This window comes from Bos javanicus, chromosome 6 (assembly GCF_032452875.1).
Source record: "Bos javanicus breed banteng chromosome 6, ARS-OSU_banteng_1.0, whole genome shotgun sequence".
NCBI lineage: Eukaryota > Metazoa > Chordata > Mammalia > Artiodactyla > Bovidae > Bos > Bos javanicus.
Window position 1 is genome coordinate 98,626,510 of NC_083873.1, and position 18,388 is coordinate 98,644,897.

Here is an 18,388-nt window from a genome sequence, read left to right on the forward strand (position 1 = left end):
ATCCCTAGGTTATAATGGGAGATTAAATTTGTATATACACACAGACATTGTTTTAGCATATTTAGCACAAAAACAGTCCATTCGTTAAGTCCTGTGCATTTAATAAAGTCCCTGCTATCTATCTGTTTGGTGTTTTGAAAACACTTGACATGAGAAGTTCACTAGAGGCAGTTTTGGGAGTGTCGTGGAGCAGGATGTGGCTAGCCAAGTCAGGCTGTCAGCTAGGCAGCCAAAACCTTCTGAACCGGCAGAGGGACCCAGGACTGCTTAGGGATTAAGTCTATGGAAGAAGGGCTGCCTGGATTCTTATATACCCTTTAATGCAAGGGTGGGGAATATCTCTAAAATAATTTCATCAATTCACGTATCTTGAACACAACTAATTTCACCCACAAAAGTCTGTTTCTGTCATCTGTCATGCTAATTAACAAGCCACTAACTTCTGCAGTGAAAGTGAGTGAAGTCACTCAGTCGTGTCCGACTCTTTGCGACCCCATAGACTGTAGCCTACCAGGCTCCTCCGTCCATGGGATTTTCCAGGCAAGAGTACTGGAGTGGGTTGCCATTTCCTTCTCCAGAGGATCTTCCCGACCCAGGGATTGAACCCCAGTCTCCTACATTGTAGGCAGACACTTTACCGTCTGAGCCACCAGGGAAGCCCATTTTTAAATTCACTATGCTAATTAACAAAGCTTGAAAAGTTGATGGGAGATCAAGATAGTGGAAGCCTTATAGTAGCACCTCTGGAGGGTGGCCTTCTGATGAAATGCCTGGCTGACCACTCTGGGGCTATGAGTTCTTGATTCAGGGCAACTCCCTGAATTATGCTTAAGATAGATTAGAACTAACATTCTTATTACACTCTCTAAACTGGAATATGTGAAACTAAATTGCAGACATCCTACTGAAACCAGTGACTCAGAGTGGGACTTCAGTCCACGTGGCCGGGACTTGAACCCTGCCTAAACCTAGACTGGGGCTTGAGCCCACGGTCTTTAAACTAGAATCACTCACCTGATGCCTGGGGTTACTGAGGCTCAGGCACTTTGTGTCTCAGTGCAGAAGAAATTCAGTAAGAGGCAAAGTGATAGGCAACAAGTAGATTTGTTACTATAGGACAGTTGAGGAAATGCAAACGGGCGGGTTGCCTGTCCCACGATTTAAGTGGTCCACAATTTTATAATCGAAGGAAAATGAGGGAGAGGAAAAGATTGTCTTCTCTGAGTAGAGGTCACCATAGTAGCTAGTAGCTCAGTCGTGTCTGACTCTTTGTGACCCCATGGACTGTAGCCTATCAGGCTCCTCGTCTGGGATTTTCCAGGCAAGAGTGCTGGAGTGGATTGCCGTTTCCTTCGCCAGGGCATCTTCCCGACCCAGGAATTGAACCCAGGTCTCCCGCATTGCAGGCAGACGCTTTACCGTCTGAGCCACCAGGGAAGCCGTGGGTAGAGGTCAGGCTTACGCCATTAGCTCCTCCTTTGTATTGGGCAGGAGAGTGTCTGACCCTACAAGGTCAAACTGGGACTATCGTAGCTTATTCAAATCAGTAGAAGAGTGGTAATGTTTTTCTTTCACCTAATGACCTGGGGAATGTCTCATGCTTTTTATTTATGGCTTTATAGCAAAACAAGCCTGCTTCATTCCATGATAATCCCATAGTTTTCTCGAGCAATAATTAACTTACAGTGGTCTCCCAAAATTGCCTAAGTTTCTCTGTCTGTCTGTAGTCCCATCCGAGACCTTTACAACTACCTGTTGTTGTTTAGTCCCTCAGTCACGTCTGACTCTTTGTGATTCCACGAACTGCAGCACGCCAGGCTTCCCTGTCCCTCACTATCTCCCAGAATTTGCTCAAACTCATGTCCATTGAGTCGGTGATGCCAACCAACAATGTCATTCTCTGTCGCCCCCTTCTTCTCCTGCCCTGTCTTTCCCAGCATGAGGGTTTTTTCCAATGAGTCAGCTCTTTGCATCAGGTGACCAAAGTATTGGGGCATATTCAAGGTTGATTTCCTTTAGGATTGACTGGTTTGATCTCCTTGCAGTCCAAGGGACTCTCATGAATCTTACTAGCACGACAATTTGAAAGCATCAGTTCTTTGGCGCTCAGCCTTCTTTATGGTTCAACTCTCATATCTGTACATGATGACACCACCCCTATGGCAGAAACTGAAGAGGAACTCAAAAGCCTCTTGATGAAAGTGAAAGTGGAGAGTGAAAAAGTTGGCTTAAAGCTCAACATTCAGAAAACGAAGATCATGGCATCCAGTCCCATCACTTCATGGGAAATAGATGGGGAAACAGTGGAAACAGTGTCAGACTTTATTTTTGGGGGCTCCAAAATCACTGCAGATGGTGACTGCAGCCATGAAATTAAAAGACACTTACTCTGGAAGGAAAGTTATGACCAACCTAGATAGCATATTGAAAAGCAGAGACATTACTTTGCCAACAAAGGTCCATCTAGTCAAGGCTATGGTTTTTCCAGTGGTCGTGTATGGATGTGAGAGTTGGATTGTGAAGAAAGCTGGGCGCCGAAGAATTGATGCTTTTGAACTGTGGTGTTGGAGAAGACTCTTGAGAGTCCCTTGGACTGCAAGGACATCCAACCAGTCCATTCTGAAGGAGATCAGTCCTGGGTGTTCTTTGGAAGGACTGATGCTAAAGCTGCAACTCCAGTACTTTGGCCACCTCGTGCGAAGAGCTGACTCATTGGAAAAGACTCTGATGCTGGGAGGGATTGGGGGCAGGAGGAGAAGGGGACAACGGAGGATGAAATGGCTAGAGGGCATCACCGACTCGATGGACATGGGTGTGAGTGAACTCTGGGAGTTGGTGATGGACAGGGAGGCCTGGTGTGCTGTGATTCATGGGGTTGCAAAGAGTCAGACACGACTGAGCGACTGAACTGAACTGGAAAAACCATAGCTTTGACTAGACCGACCTTTCTTGAGCAATCAGTCTCCCACAGTTTCCTCAGATTCTGTATCTATCTATAGTCCCCTACTGGGACCTCTACAACTACCTGTGTAAGTATCCTATTTTATCCTAATCACTGCCATCAGGGAATGAGCAGGCTTACCAGTGCTCTAGTTTACAGATGTCTTAGTGACCCATGTTCATACGTATAACTGGGGCTTCCTCTTCCTCGTCCACTGTTTTCTATTCTTTATCCCCCTTCCTTTTACTTGACATCCTAACCCTGCTCCTGTCCTGAGGCCATTATGAAAAGCTTAGAGCTTTGGATCTGTAGCCTCAGATACCAAGAAAATGAAGAAAGCCTTGAGAAACAAAAAGAGCCTAAGGGAGTTAGCTCCAGGACAGACTGTCCTTAGCCAGATTGGCTTGAATAGCATGGCAGAAATGATCCTCGTAGTTTTTAAATTGCCTTTTATCAGGCTACATGCAGTCTTATAAGAAAAAAAAAAGTTACTTTTAATTACCTAGACTCTTCTTTTAGAAGAAAATAAGTTCACTGCCTTTCCGGTTATATTTGTCATTCATCTGTTGGGTATGAATTAACATGTCTAGATTTCCGCCCCCCTCCCCAGATTAAATGAGAACTTAATTGAAACATTTTTTTAAAAATTATTAGGTGACTATTTTTAAAATTTATTGATTTATTTTTGGCTCTGCTGGCTTGTTGCCGCAGGTGGGCTTTCTTTAGTTGGTGAGTAGGGGCTCTCTCTAGTAGCGGGGCATGAGTTTCTCATTGCAGTGGCTTCTCTTGTTGCAGATGTCAACTAAAAAAGATGCACCACGTGAGAGTTGCAAGTTAAGTTTTATTTAGGGTGAAATGAGGACTGTAGCTCAGGAGACAGCACCTCAGATTGCTCTGAGAGACTACTCCAAAGAGGTAGTGGGGGAAGGTCAGTATATAAGATTTTGGTGAATCAAGCACTTTATAAAAGGTTTATTGCTCATCATGAAGAGCTGATGTCATCGTGAAGGGACTTTTAGATTTTCTAGATATGAAGAGATTTTCTAGATATGAATCAGTTCCTGAAAATATCTAACTATCTAAAGGCCTGTTCTGTCAGATTCCGTGGAGCACAGAGTGCCTCACTGTCTACCCTAAACTCCCTCAGGGGTTGTTGAGTGTCAACAGCTGCAGCAGCACAGAGTTCAGTCTCCTCAGAGGCAGATGGCAAATGCTCTTGTTGATCAGTTCAGTTCAGTTCAGTCGCTCAGTCGTGTCTGACTCTTTGCAACCCCATGAATCGAAGCACACCAGGCCTCCCTGTCCATCACCAACTCCCAGAGTTCACTCACACCCATGTCCATCGAGTCGGTGATACCGTCCAGCCATCTCATCCTCTGTTGTCCCCTTCTCCTCCTCCCCTCAATCCCTCCCAGCATCAGAGTCTTTTCCAATGAGTCAACTCTTCGCATGAGGTGGCCAAAGTACTGGAGTTTTGGCTTTAGCATCAGTCCTTCCAAAGAACACCCAGGACTGATCTCCTTTAGAATGGACTGGTTGGATCTCCTTACAGTCCAAGGGACTCTCAAGAGTCTTCTCCAACACCACAGTTCAAAAGCATCAATTCTTCGGCGCTCAGCTTTCTTCACAATCCACCTCTCACATCCATACACGACCACTGGAAAAACCATAGCCTTGACTAGATGGACCTTTGTTGGCAAAGTAATGTCTCTGCTTTTCAATATGCTATCTAGGTTGGTCATAACTTTCCTTCCAAGGAGTAAGTGTCTTTTAATTTCATGGCTGCAATCACCATCTGCATTGATTTTGGAGCCCAGAAAAATAAAGTCTGACACTGTTTCCACTGTTTCCCCATCTATTTCCCATGAAGTGATGGGACTGGATGCCATGATCTTCGTTTTCTGAATGTTGAGCTTTAAGGCAACTTTTTCACTCTCCACTTTCACTTTCATCAAGAGGCTCCTTAGTTCCTCTTCACTTTCTGCCATAAGGGTGGTGTCATCTGCATATCTGAGGTTATTGATATTTCTCCTGGCAGTCTTGATTGCAGTTTGTGCTTCCTCCAGCCACTGGCAAATGCTCTTGGCAAGTGCCAGTCTGTGGTTGACACAGAGCGTGGGTTCTAGGTGCACAGACTTCAGTAGTTGCAGGACATGGGCTCACGAGTTCTGTGCACGGCTTAGTTGCCCCTTGGCATGTGGTATCCTCCCAGACCAGGGGTCTAACCTGTGTCCCCTGCATTGACAGGTGGATTCTTAACCACTGGATCACCAGGGAAGTCCTCAATTGTATCATCTTAAACTGGCTTTTACATTCAGCTGCTGCCCTCCTTAAGTACTAAGATCTCCTGCCATTGCAAAGGGGAATTGAATAAAGCTTTGAAGTCTCTAGAGGGTGATGAGTCACAGTTGGAGTGCTTAGAGCAGTGGCTCAGATGGTAAAGCATCTGCCTGCAATGCAGGAGACCCAGGTTCCATCCCTGGGTCGGGAAGATCCCCTGGAGAGGGAAATGGCAACCCACTCCATTACTTCTGCCTGTAAAATTCCATGGATGGAGGAACCTGGTAGGCTACAGTCCATGGGATCGCAAAGAGTTGGACCCAACTGAGTGACTTCACTTTCACTTTCTTTAGAAGGGAGATGCTCAGGATTTTCAAGGACAGATGTCGCTAATTGATTTGTTGCCTGTTTTGGCCTGGACCTCAGAAAAGGAGGGATGGCTTTTCTTCTGGCTCTCCATTTCTTAGTTCTTACCAACCATCCTGGATGACATCACCGACTCAATGGACATGAGTTTGAGTAAGCTCTGGGAATTGGTGATGGACAGAGAAGCTGGGTGTGCTGCAGTCCATCGGGTCACAAAGAGTTGGACATGACTAAGTGACTGAACTGAACTGGTAACTCAGCTGGTAAAAAATCCGCCTACAATGCAGGAGACCCTGGTTTGATTCCTGTGTCAGGAAGATCCCCTGGAGATGGGATAGGCTACCCACTCCAGTAGTCTTGGGCTTTCCTGGTGACTCAGACAGTAAAGAATCCACCTTGAATGCAGAAGACCTGGGTTTGATCCCTGGGTTGTAAAGATCCCCTGGAGGAGGGCATGGCAACCCACTCCAGTATTCTTGCCTAGAGAATCCCCACAGACAGAGAAGCCTGGTGGGCTACAGTCCACGGGGTCACAAAGAATTGGACTTGACTGAGCGACTAAGCACCGCACACATTGCTTTTATGTGAATTCTGAATACTAAGAACTAAGAAAGGGAGGGAGAGCCAGAGGAAAGGCCATTCCTCCTTTTCTGAGGTCCAGGCCAAAACAGGCAACAAGTCAGTTAGCAACATCTCTCCTTGAGTAGCCAAAACAGGCAACAAGTCAGTTAACCAACATATGTTCTTGAGCAGATGCTGAGTGGTACCAGGGAAGCCCCTAAATGCTATGTATAGTGAGAAGCATCTCCTATGGATAAAAGAGGCTCTTGTGGACAATTCTGGAGGTCTCATGACAACTTCTAACCTTATTTCATGGAAATTTCCTACAGCTGACCCCCTGGAAGATTTGTGGACCAAAGTCCATTTTTAAAGTTGAGGACTTCGTTGTGGACCATGACTTAGTTTTGACTGTAGATGCCTGAACGTTACAGCGGACTCAGGCTGCCTTCTGTTTGTAGGTCAAGTTCCGTCTTCACGGCATTGAGTTCACTGGCTAACCTGTGAAACACCCATCATCATTAGAGAGCACTTGGTAAACATTCATGCTTAGCTGGGTTAAAATTAAACAGGCAGAGAATAAAGTAAGCACCTTCTGGGTCCATGGTCTCCTGGGAATTAAAATGTAAAGTGTGAGATTAGGAGAGAGTGGATCCAGATAATCCAGTCTTCTTCCAGGTCTTCCAGCTTGTTTCTTTGTATTGTCAAAAGGAGGAAAGACATACACAATCCTTTTAACTTTGGCAGGTCTGATTTTTACCACCCTGGAGAGAGTTCAAAGATTCGTAGGCTCTGAATTAAGGAATGCTGCTTACATAGGCACTGTGATTGGTTGAATGCCATTTATGTTTTTGTTGCTTGTTTTATTTTAGTCTCTTTTGGAATATGGAAGATTATCAATACTTACAATAGAGCACTTTGAATCAAAACATGACTTGTTAGACACAGGATTAGATTTGAATCATGAGCACATTTCTTTTTGAGGAATTTACCCCACCCCCAACCCCACACATAGCACCTTCATCATTTCTTTTTTTTTTCTTTTTTTTTATTTTTTATTTATTTTTTAATTTTTTTCAGTATTTTTATTTTTTTATTTTTTTTAATTTCAGATATACACATGCTCCCCATCCTGAACCCTCCTCCCTCCCAACCTCCCCATACTATCCCCCTGGGCCTTCCCAGCGCACCAGCCCCGAGCATCCAGCATCGTGCACTGAACCTGGACTGGCATCTCGTTTCATACATGACATTTCACATGTTTCAATGCCATTCTCCCAAATCTTCCCACCCTCTCCCACAGAGTCCATAAGACTGTTCTATACATCAGTGTCTCTTTTGCTGTCTCGTATACAGGGTTATCGTTACCATCTTTCTAAATTCCATATATATGCGTTAGTATACTGTATTTATGTTTTTCCTTCTGGCTTACTTCACTCTGTATAATAGGCTCCAGTTTCATCCACCTCATTAGAACTGATTCAAATGTATTCTTTTTAATGGCTGAGTAATACTCCATTGTGTATATGTATCACAGCTTGCTTATCCATTCATCTGCTGATGGACATCTAGGTTGCTTCCATGTCCTGGCTATTATAAACAGTGCTGCGATGAACATTGGGGTACACGTGTCTCTTTCCCTTCTGGTTTCCTCAGTGTGTATGCCCAGCAGTGGGATTGCTGGATCATAAGGCAGTTCTATTTCCAGTTTTTTAAGGAATCTCCACACTGTTCTCCATAGTGGCTGTACCAGTCTGCATTCCCACCAACAGTGTAAGAGGGTTCCCTTTTCTCCACACCCTCTCCAGCATTTATTATTTGTAGACTTTTGGATCGCAGCCATTCTGACTGGTGTGAAATGGTACCTCATAGTGGTTTTGATTTGCATTTCTCTGATAAAGAGTGATGTTGAGCATCTTTTCATGTGTTTGTTAGCCATCTGTATGTCTTCTTTGGAGAAATGTCTATTTAGATCTTTGGCCTATTTTTTGATTGGGTCATTTATTTTTCTGGAGTTGAGCTGTAGGAGTTGCTTGTATATTTTTGAGATTAGTTGTTTGTCGGTTGCTTCATTTGCTATTATTTTCTCCCATTCTGAAGGCTGTCTTTTCACCTTGCTAATAGTTTCCTTTGATGTGCAGAAGCTTTTAAGTTTAATTAGGTCCCATTTGTTTATTTTTGCTTTTATTTCCAATATTCTGGGAGGTGGGTCATAGAGGATCCTGCTGTGATGTATGTCAGAGAGTGTTTTGCCTATGTTCTCCTCTAGGAGTTTTATAGTTTCTGGTCTTATGTTGAGATCTTTAATCCATTTTGAGTTTATTTTTGTATATGGTGTTAGAAAGTGTTCTAGTTTCATTCTTTTACAAGTGGTTGACCAGATTTCCCAGCACCACTTGTTAAAGAGATTGTCTTTAATCCACTGTATATTCTTGCCTCCTTTGTCAAAGATAAGGTGTCCATATGTGCGTGGATTTATCTCTGGGCTTTCTATTTTGTTCCATTGATCTATATTTCTGTCTTTGTGCCAGTACCATACTGTCTTGATGACTGTGGCTTTGTAGTAGAGCCTGAAGTCAGGTAGGTTGATTCCTCCAGTTCCATTTTTCTTTCTCAAGATCGCTTTGGCTATTCGAGGTTTTTTGTATTTCCATACAAATTGTGAAATTATTTGTTCTAGCTCTGTGAAGAATACTGTTGGTAGCTTGATAGGGATTGCATTGAATCTATAAATTGCTTTGGGTAGTATACTCATTTTCACTATATTGATTCTTCCAATCCATGAACATGGTATATTTCTCCATCTATTAGTGTCCTCTTTGATTTCTTTCACCAGTGTTTTATAGTTTTCTATATATAGGTCTTTAGTTTCTTTAGGTAGATATATTCCTAAGTATTTTATTCTTTTCGTTGCAATGGTGAATGGAATTGTTTCCTTAATTTCTCTTTCTGTTTTCTCATTATTAGTGTATATGAATGCAAGGGATTTCTGTGTGTTGATTTTATATCCTGCAACTTTACTATAACCATTGATTAGTTCTAGTAATTTTCTGGTGGAGTCTTTAGGGTTTTCTATGTAGAGGATCATGTCATCTGCAAATAGTGAGAGTTTTACTTCTTCTTTTCCAATTTGGATTCCTTTTATTTCTTTTTCTGCTCTGATTGCTGTGGCCAAAACTTCCAAAACTATGTTGAATAGTAATGGTGAAAGTGGGCACCCTTGTCTTGTTCCTGACTTTAGAGGAAATGCTTTCAATTTTTCACCATTGAGGATAATGTTTGCTGTGGGTTTGTCATATATAGCTTTTATTATGTTGAGGTATGTTCCTTCTATTCCTGCTTTCTGGAGAGTTTTTATCATAAATGGGTGTTGAATTTTGTCAAAGGCTTTCTCTGCATCTATTGAGATAATCATATGGTTTTTGTTTCTCAATTTGTTAATGTGGTGTATTACATTGATTGATTTGCGGATATTGAAGAATCCTTGCATCCCTGGGATAAAGCCCACTTGGTCATGGTGTATGATCTTTTTAATGTGTTGTTGGATTCTGATTGCTAAAATTTTGTTTAGGATTTTTGCATCTATGTTCATCAGTGATATTAGCCTATAGTTTTCTTTTTTTGTGGCATCTTTGTCAGGTTTTGGTATTAGGGTGATGGTGGCCTCATAGAATGAGTTTGGAAGTTTACCTTCCTCTGCAATTTTCTGGAAGAGTTTGAGCAGGATAGGTGTTAGCTCTTCTCTAAATTTTTGGTAGAATTCAGCTGTGAAGCCGTCTGGACCTGGGCTTTTGTTTGCTGGAAGATTTTTGATTACAGTTTCAATTTCCATGCTTGTGATGGGTCTGTTAAGGTTTTCTATTTCTTCCTGGTCGAGTTTTGGAAAGTTGTACTTTTCTAAGAATTTGTCCATTTCTTCCTCGTTGTCCATTTTATTGGCATACAATTGTTGATAATAGTCTCTTATGATCCTTTGTATTTCTATGTTGTCTGTTGTGATCTCTCCACTGTCATTTCTAATTTTATTGATTTGATTTTTCTCCCTTTGTTTCTTGATGAGTCTGGCTAATGGTTTGTCAATTTCATTTATCCTTTCAAAGAACCAGCTTTTGGCTTTGTTGATTTTTGCTATGGTCTCTTTTGTTTCTTTTGCATTTATTTCTGCTCTAATTTTTAAGATTTCTTTCCTTCTACTAACCCTGGGGTTCTTCATTTCTTCCTTTTCTAGTTGCTTTAGGTGTAGAGTTAGGTTATTTATTTGACTTTTTTCTTGTTTCTTGAGGTGTGCCTGTATTGCTATGAACTTTCCCCTTAGGACTGCTTTTACTGTGTCCCACAGGTTTTGGGTTGTTGTGTTTTCATTTTCATTCGTTTCTATGCAAATTTTGATTTCTTTTTTGATTTCTTCTGTGATTTGTTGGTTATTCAGCAGCGTGTTGTTCAGCCTCCATATGTTGGAATTTTTAATAGTTTTTCTCCTGTAATTGAGATCTAATCTTACTGCATTGTGGTCAGAAAAGATGCTTGGAATGATTTCTATTTTTTTGAATTTACCAAGGCTAGCTTTATGGCCCAGGATGTGATCTATCCTGGAGAAGGTTCCATGTGCGCTTGAGAAAAAGGTGAAATTCATTGTTTTGGGATGAAATGTCCTATAGATATCAATTAGGTCTAACTGGTCTATTGTATCGTTTAAAGTTTGTGTTTCCTTGTTAATTTTCTGTTTAGTTGATCTATCCATAGGTGTGAGTGGGATATTAAAGTCTCCCACTATTATTGTGTTATTGTTAATGTCTCCTTTCATACTTGTTAGCATTTGTCTTACATACTGCGGTGCTCCCGTGTTGGGTGCATGTATATTTATAATTGTTATATCTTCTTCTTGGATTGATCCTTTGATCATTATGTAGTGACCTTCTTTGTCTCTTTTCACAGCCTTTGTTTTAAAGTCTATTTTATCTGATATGAGTATTGCTACTCCTGCTTTCTTTTGGTCCCTATTTGCATGGAAAATCTTTTTCCAGCCCTTCACTTTCAGTCTGTATGTGTCCCCTGTTTTGAGGTGGGTCTCCTGTAGACAACATATGTAGGGGTCTTGTTTTTATATCCATTCAGCCAGTCTTTGTCTTTTGGTTGGGGCATTCAACCCATTTACGTTTAAGGTAATTACTGATAAGTATGATCCCGTTGCCATTTACTTTATTGTTTGGGGTTCGAATTTATACACCATTTTTGTGTTTCCTGTCTAGAGAATATCCTTTAGTATTTGTTGTAGAGCTGGTTTGGTGGTGCAGAATTCTCTCAGCTTTTGCTTATCTGAAAAGCTTTTGATTTCTCCTTCATACTTGAATGAAATCCTTGCTGGGTACAATAATCTGGGCTGTAGGTTATTTTCTTTCATCATTTTAAGTATGTCTTGCCATTCCCTCCTGGCTTGAAGAGTTTCTATTGAAAGATCAGCTGTTATCCTTATGGGAATTCCCTTGTGTGTTATTTGTTGTTGTTCCCTTGCTGCTTTTAATATTTGTTCTTTGTGTTTGATCTTCGTTAATTTGAGTAATATGTGTCTTGGGGTGTTTCACCTTGGGTTTATCCTGTTTGGGATTCTCTGGGTTTCTTGGACTTGGGTGATTATTTCCTTCCCCAGTTTAGGGAAGTTTTCAACTATTATCTCCTCAAGTATTTTCTCATGATCTTTCTTTTTGTCTTCTTCTTCTGGAACCCCTATGATTCGAATGTTGTAGCATTTAATATTGTCCTGGAGGTCTCTGAGATTGTCCTCATTTCTTTTAATTCGTTTTTCTTTTATTCTCTCTGATTCATTTATTTCTACCAATCTATCTTCTAATTCACTAATCCTATCTTCTGCCTCTGTTATTCTACTATTTGTTGCCTCCAGAGTGTTTTTAATTTCATTTATTGCATTATTCATTGTATATTGACTCTTTTTTATTTCTTCTAGGTCCTTGTTAAACCTTTCTTGCATCTTCTCAATCCTTGTCTCCAAGCTATTTATCTGTGATTCCATTTTAATTTCAAGATTTTGGATCAATTTCACTATCATTATTCGGAATTCTTTATCAGGTAGATTCCCTATCTCTTCCTCTTTTGTTTGGTTTGGTGGGCATTTATCCTGTTCCTTTATCTGCTGGCTATTCCTCTGTCTCTTCATCTTGTTTAAATTGCTGAGTTTGGGGTGTCCTTTCTGTATTCTGGCAGTTTGTGGAGTTCTCTTTATTGTGGCTATTCCTCGCTGTGTGTGGGTTTGTACAGGTGGCTTGTCAGGGTTTCCTGGTTAGGGAAGCTTGTGTCAGTGTTCTGATGGGTGGAACTGTATTTCTTCTCTTTGTTCAGTCGCGCTGTGGGGAGGGAGGGAGGGATGCTGCAAGCAAATAACACTGGCGTGTGCTCGCAGTGCCTCAGCCACACTGGGTCTGCCCCCGCTCACTGCGCGTGTAGCCTCCCTGCCCACACTGCTCGGGCTCTAGGTTGTTCCGCCGGGAACAATCCGAGGCTGGCCCTGGGTTGTATGTACCTCCCAGGTCCAAGCCGCTCAGGTTCAGGCACTCGGGTAGTCCTCAGAGGTGCAGACTCAGTTGGGCCTGAGTATTGTGCTCTTCCCAGGTCCGAGCAGCTCAAGTGATGAGGTGTTTGGCGAGCGCCAATGCTGCCACTTATCGCCTCCCCGCCACTCGGTTATCTGGGCGCAAAACCGGCGCACCTTCTTAGGCAGATGTTAACCGTCCAGACCCCCAAGAAGTTTTAGTTAGCAAAGAAGCCTGCTTACAGTTTTATAGATAATGTCTCTCTGGGGCTGCGATTGCCCCCTTCCGGCTCTGGCTGCCTGTCACCGGAGGGGGAAGGTCTGCAGCCGGCTATCTCTGTTCAATTCTTTGTTCCGTGCGCGGGCCTGGTGGTCTTAGGTTGGGGCTGGCTTTTCGCGTGGTAGATATCCCACAGTCTGGTTTGTTAGCCCAAATTATTTCGCTCAGATAGCGCTTAGGGTATTCAGGCCAGATTCTTACTCTAAGCGATGCAGCCCGCGCTGCGCCTCCCTGCCCAGCTCCCGCTTGTTAATGGCGCCTGCAGGCGTCTGCGCTGCTTCTCCGCTGGGGGAGTTACCGTAGGACTCGCAATCTTCGAGTTTTAATTGTTTATTTATTTTTTCTTCCTGTTATGTTGCCCTCTGTGCTTCCAAAGCTCGGCACAGATTCGGCAGTGAGAAGGTTTTCTGGTGTTTGGAAACTTCTCTCTTTTTAAGACTCCCTTCCCGGGACGGAGCTCCGTCCCTCCCTCTTTGTCTCTTTTTTTGTCTTTTATATTTTTTCCTACCTCCTTTCGAAGAGTTGGATTGCTTTTCTGGGTGCCTGATGTCCTCTGCCGGCATTCAGAAGTTGTTTTATGGAATTTACTCGACGTTTAAATGCTCTTTTGATGAATTTGTGGGGGAGAAAGTGTTCTCCCTGTCCTACTCCTCCGCCATCTTGGCTCCTCTCCTCTAAAACCTAGTAATACTTTTTTAATAAGAGCAATGCTCTGACACAGACTAAATCTGTAATGACCTAAATTCACTGAGTCTGTACCAGATCCTCAATTTTTCCATTCAGTCTCTTTTTGAATTGACTTTCATGGCCATCCGTCCTCCATGTATGCTTTCCTCTGCTCCTCTACGCGTCATACCTTTTCTGACTCTGCTTCTGACCTCAGTTTGTCTCTTGATTTCCTCTGAAGTTCTCAAGTAACAACCATTACAGATGAGCATAACTATGTAGACCCTCTTTTTCTGTGTGCCTGACCCAGGGCAATTGCCTCAATCCTTCCTTCAACACCTCTTCCCTATTTGACATTGCCAGTCCATTTCTAAAAGCCAGTTCACAGCTTCCATCTTGGAATCAGGAGTTCTGAGATCCTTTCCTGATTCCATTGTTTACTGAGTCTTCAGGCAAACTGTGGAACTTCTTCGAGCCTCAGATTCCTCAACTTTTGATTTGTGAGTTTGTGCTGGTGAAGAAAATGGTGTCTGTTGGGTACAGTTTGGTGCTCCTTCTTCAACATGTATTAAGGGACTGTCAGTTTGAGCCAGTATTACTTTTGCATCATCAATATAAATGTCCACATAGTGTAAAAGGCAAATCATTCTTCAAACATTATTATGAAAGTAGTTTTGATCTTTTGGATTCCCCTGCAGAGTTCCCCAGGACTTCACGGATCACACAGCTATGTGAATCTGGACACACTTCTTAATCTTTCTCAGTTTCCATTTCTTTTGCGGCAAGAATCTTGAGCGAAAGTTAGTTAAAATCTTCCTGATCTCTGGCCTGGATTCAGCTCCCATGCTGTTTATGACGTCAAGAATCAGGGCCCAGCGAGGTCGGTGACTCAACGAATCCCAGCAGTTAGACCATTGTTGCACAGGGGCTCACAAACCAGACGCCATCAAGATCTCCTCAGGACCCATCATTTCTTATATGTGTATTTATAGTGAGACCAGGGAAGCCCAGTAACTCAGACGGTAAAGCATCCGCCTGGAATGCAGGAGACCTGGGTTTGATACCTGGGTCGAGAAGATCCCCTGGAGAAGGAAATGGCAACCCACTCCAGTGTTCTTGCCTGGAGAATCCCATGGACAGAGGAGCCTGGTGGGCTACAGTCCGTGGGATTGCAGAGAGTCGGACATGACTGAGCGGCTAACATACACATAGGCTGATTTAGATGAAAAAGTCTAGTACTTGGCTTTCCTTGGGGAAAAAGATAAACAGTCCAAGTTTTAATATAGCATCCAAATATGGAAGATAGCAGCCCTGACTTCTAAAAAAGAAACTGAGCCGTGAAATTGTGCTTAATTCTTACCAAACATCAAAGAGATTGTTCCTTCCTTGAAGTAACAGAGGTCTGGTTAAGCGGTAGAACAGAGACTGAAATCTGGGTCTTTCTGCTTCCAAATCCATTGTACTTTGCCTCCTCTCTGAGCATCTGTTCAATGCCATGGCACTGTGCAGAATGTATGAGTAGGTAGCCCTTTGACATCATTGCTGGAAGTATTTATGTGTCTTTCTATTCTCAGGGATGGAGGGCTGAAGAGAGCCAAGGTGAAGGACACCTTTAAGGAAGAGCAGCAGAAGAATTACAGCAAAATGATTGTGGGCAATGGATCTCTCAAGTCGGAACTGGACTGAATGCCATCCAGGCTTTCCAGAGCTAGTCCTTAGAGATGCAACGGGGTGGAGTTTTGGTTTTTTTTTTTTGGCGAGGGGAGGAAGGGAGTGCGTTGTTTTGTTTTACTTTTTTTTTTTTTAATTGTTAACCTTTTCTACAGGATGGTTGTCTCTACCTCCTCGTGCCAGAGGCGGAACCCACGGTGCCCTTCTTGGCTTTTGTTGTTATAGCATTAGCCGCATCAACTGTAAAGTAGTGTACTGAGTTTGAACTGATTCTGCCTTTTGTGAAATGACTGTGGCCTTGTGGATTGAATGAAGTATTTGTACTGGAAAAAGTTCTTCTAAAACACTTTGGGAACTCATTGAGAGGGCAGTTCTCAAGAAAATACCCCAAACTTTGTTCATGATTTGTTTTCACACGCCCTTCCCTTCCCACTTCCATTAATCACTCAAACAAGGATTGCACATTTGGTTCAAATGGCTGTCATGGTTTTGTTCTACTACAAGGTTGAAAAGAAAAATGGAAGACAGTCTTTAGGAGAACGGACAGCTTTGTGGCCCCTTGATCTCAAAGTTGAAAGGAAATTAAATATTTTTTACTGGCGTGTTAGAAGAGACATCCTATTTGGTGAGCTTTACCAAAGAAAAGTGAATCCCCATTACAGTGAGTGCATATTTATATGTAGGTGACTTTCAAATAGACCTATGTTAGCCAGCAACTGGTGATAAAGCTTTTAGTTTTCCAAGTTTCTATAGTAAAGATCTCTACCTGACGCCTCTCCCATCTGCTCATTTGTTTGATCCGTGTCACCAAACACATTTCAAAGAGGAAGAGCCTCTGACAACCACCACCAACCGCACTGAGTGTCTTCCGCAGAGGTGGGGGTGTTGTGAGTGAAGTGGGTGGCGCTGTTCCTCCCCCATCACCCGTGTGTCCTTTAGTTCAGAACTTTCCCATTTTCTTAAACAGGAAAACAAGTGACAAAATTACCTTTTGGAATCTGAGCCTTAAATCTTTCAAAGGGGAAAATCAGTGTTTCCCGACTGTGCAGCATAAGCAACATTGATAGCAATATAGTGCCATCAGAGTGTTATTTCTCTTCTGGGAACCATGTACAAAATGTGACACTGTCTTACGGTGAATATAAATAAATTCTATATTTCTAAACGTGTGTTGCGTTATTTTCTCCATATCTCAACTCTCTTGCCGCCTTTTGATTTTTGAGTAAGTTAAATTTTTTCACATTATAATCAAGGATTGTTTGTTTTTTCATTTCAGTGATATAGTTAGATTTTATTAGACTGCAGTGGCTGGAAAATGAGAAACATGGACCATTGGTTTTGGTGTGTTTTTTTCCTCTTTTTTTTTTAAGCTGAGTTTGTCTGGACTCTGACTCTTGGACCTTGTCTTGCGCAAAGACATAGACTTGGGTTGTTTTGCAAATGAACACGGGCCCTTCTCTCTTAACTGAGATAGGCCTGCCCCAGCACTATCAGGGTGTATTTTCCTCAAGCTGCATGGATTTGATCCCAAAGGAAAATTTGTGAACAGGTGACCATCACGGTCAGCTAGCCTTCTCTTCTCGCTTCCCCCCATCTTTTTCCTTTGTTCTTGCTTTAACCTTTGGCCCCACACCCCCAAAAAACTCTCTTGGGAGGTAAGCTTTGACCTCAAATCAGTGAATTTGTATGTTGCGGTGACTCTTAAAAGATTTCCTTTTCTTTTTGCTTGTCATATTCAATACAGCTTGAATTAATAAACTCATTTTATTAATTAGGTCAATTCTCAGGAAAGTTGGAAGAACAATTAACAGTTGTTTTGTTTGGCTACTGATAATATGTATCTTTCCAAGGGTACCATGAAAGCAATAATGCTATCACATATTCACTAGAAAATCTAATGCTATTGTTTTATCAGAATATAATTGCTTTACAATGTTGTCTTAGTTTCTGCTGTACAAGGTGAATCAACTATATGTATACGTATATCCCCTCCCTCGAGCCTCTCTCCTCTGCAAAACCCGCCATTCCACCCCTATAGGTCATCACAGAGCACCAGAACCTTTGTCTTGTAAGTTTTTGACTTACACAACTAGTTTTCAAGTTGCTTTAGGAATTACAGTATTACTGAAAACATGTTTTTAGAAAGCAAATACTGCTCAGATTTAGTTCATGTTCCCTAGAACACCTTTTTTTTTTTTTTCATTTTTGACTTGCCTTTCTTTATATTATTTTATGCCCACTTCAGAAGTCCCAGGAATAATTCCTGGGACTTCTGTAACTATTGGTGTATGAAGGGTAAGCAGGATTTGGTAGAAAAAAATCCCATTAGATAAGCCCTTTCATCTAACACAGATTCATTCATTGAGTCTTGTGATGGGCCATCACCTAAAAAAATGTGATGGCCCTTTTTTATTCCTACCCTTTGTCTTGGTGACCTTTATAGACACTGGGTGTCAGGAACACCAAGGGTTTCTGAAACATCCTGGCACATACTGGGATTCGATGAGCAGCCATGTCTGAATGAGCAAATAATCCTCAGAGCATAGGGGAAACAGTCCTGGTTCACAGCCTGGTGCAAAGACCAGTGGGAGGAAAGTTTTCTAGTAGAGGCAGACTTGCCAAGGTCTAGTCGACTTGGTGATTTGCACGTGCTGCATTTCGGGCACTCTGTTGATACCTGGAAATACACAATAAGGGCTGTTGGTTTATCGTGACTACAGATAATGTACTGGGGTCATGAGGGCTGCCTCTGGACCAGAGTTGCTCTCAATAACTGTTTCTGAAATATGGTACTTTTTAAAGTGTGGTACTGCAGATCTAACCTGTTTCTGGGTGGGTCTAGTGGCTTATGATGGGAGACCACAGGGAGGATGAGGTGTGAAAACAAGGGACCCTATTAGGAACTTGACAAAAGCTGTATGCTTGCTTTTTGGTTTTTTTTTTTTTTTTGAATACTGGGTTCCAATGGATTGATGCTACTGGTGTTTGATGTTATTTTTGGAGTAATGGTTAAGATGAGATAAAGAGTCATAAAGACATTTTCTAATTGTGACTGTAGCACTCATCAGCTTTTCAGCCTTTG

The 18,388-nt window shown here is 42.2% G+C and overlaps 1 protein-coding gene across 6 annotated transcripts in view; it reads left to right on the forward strand.

The window, feature by feature from the left end:
- The window catches only part of GPAT3 (glycerol-3-phosphate acyltransferase 3), an 80,111-nt gene extending 63,640 nt beyond the window's left edge, over nt 1–16,471 (forward strand). For all 6 annotated transcript variants that reach the window (XM_061420679.1, XM_061420680.1, XM_061420678.1 and 3 more), the window contains one exon: nt 15,210–16,471. In XM_061420679.1, coding sequence (XP_061276663.1) covers nt 15,210–15,321 — 112 coding nt within the window. In that variant the 3' untranslated portion in view covers nt 15,322–16,471. The remainder of the gene's footprint in view (nt 1–15,209) is intronic.
- The last annotated feature ends 1,917 nt before the right edge of the window (nt 16,472–18,388 follow it).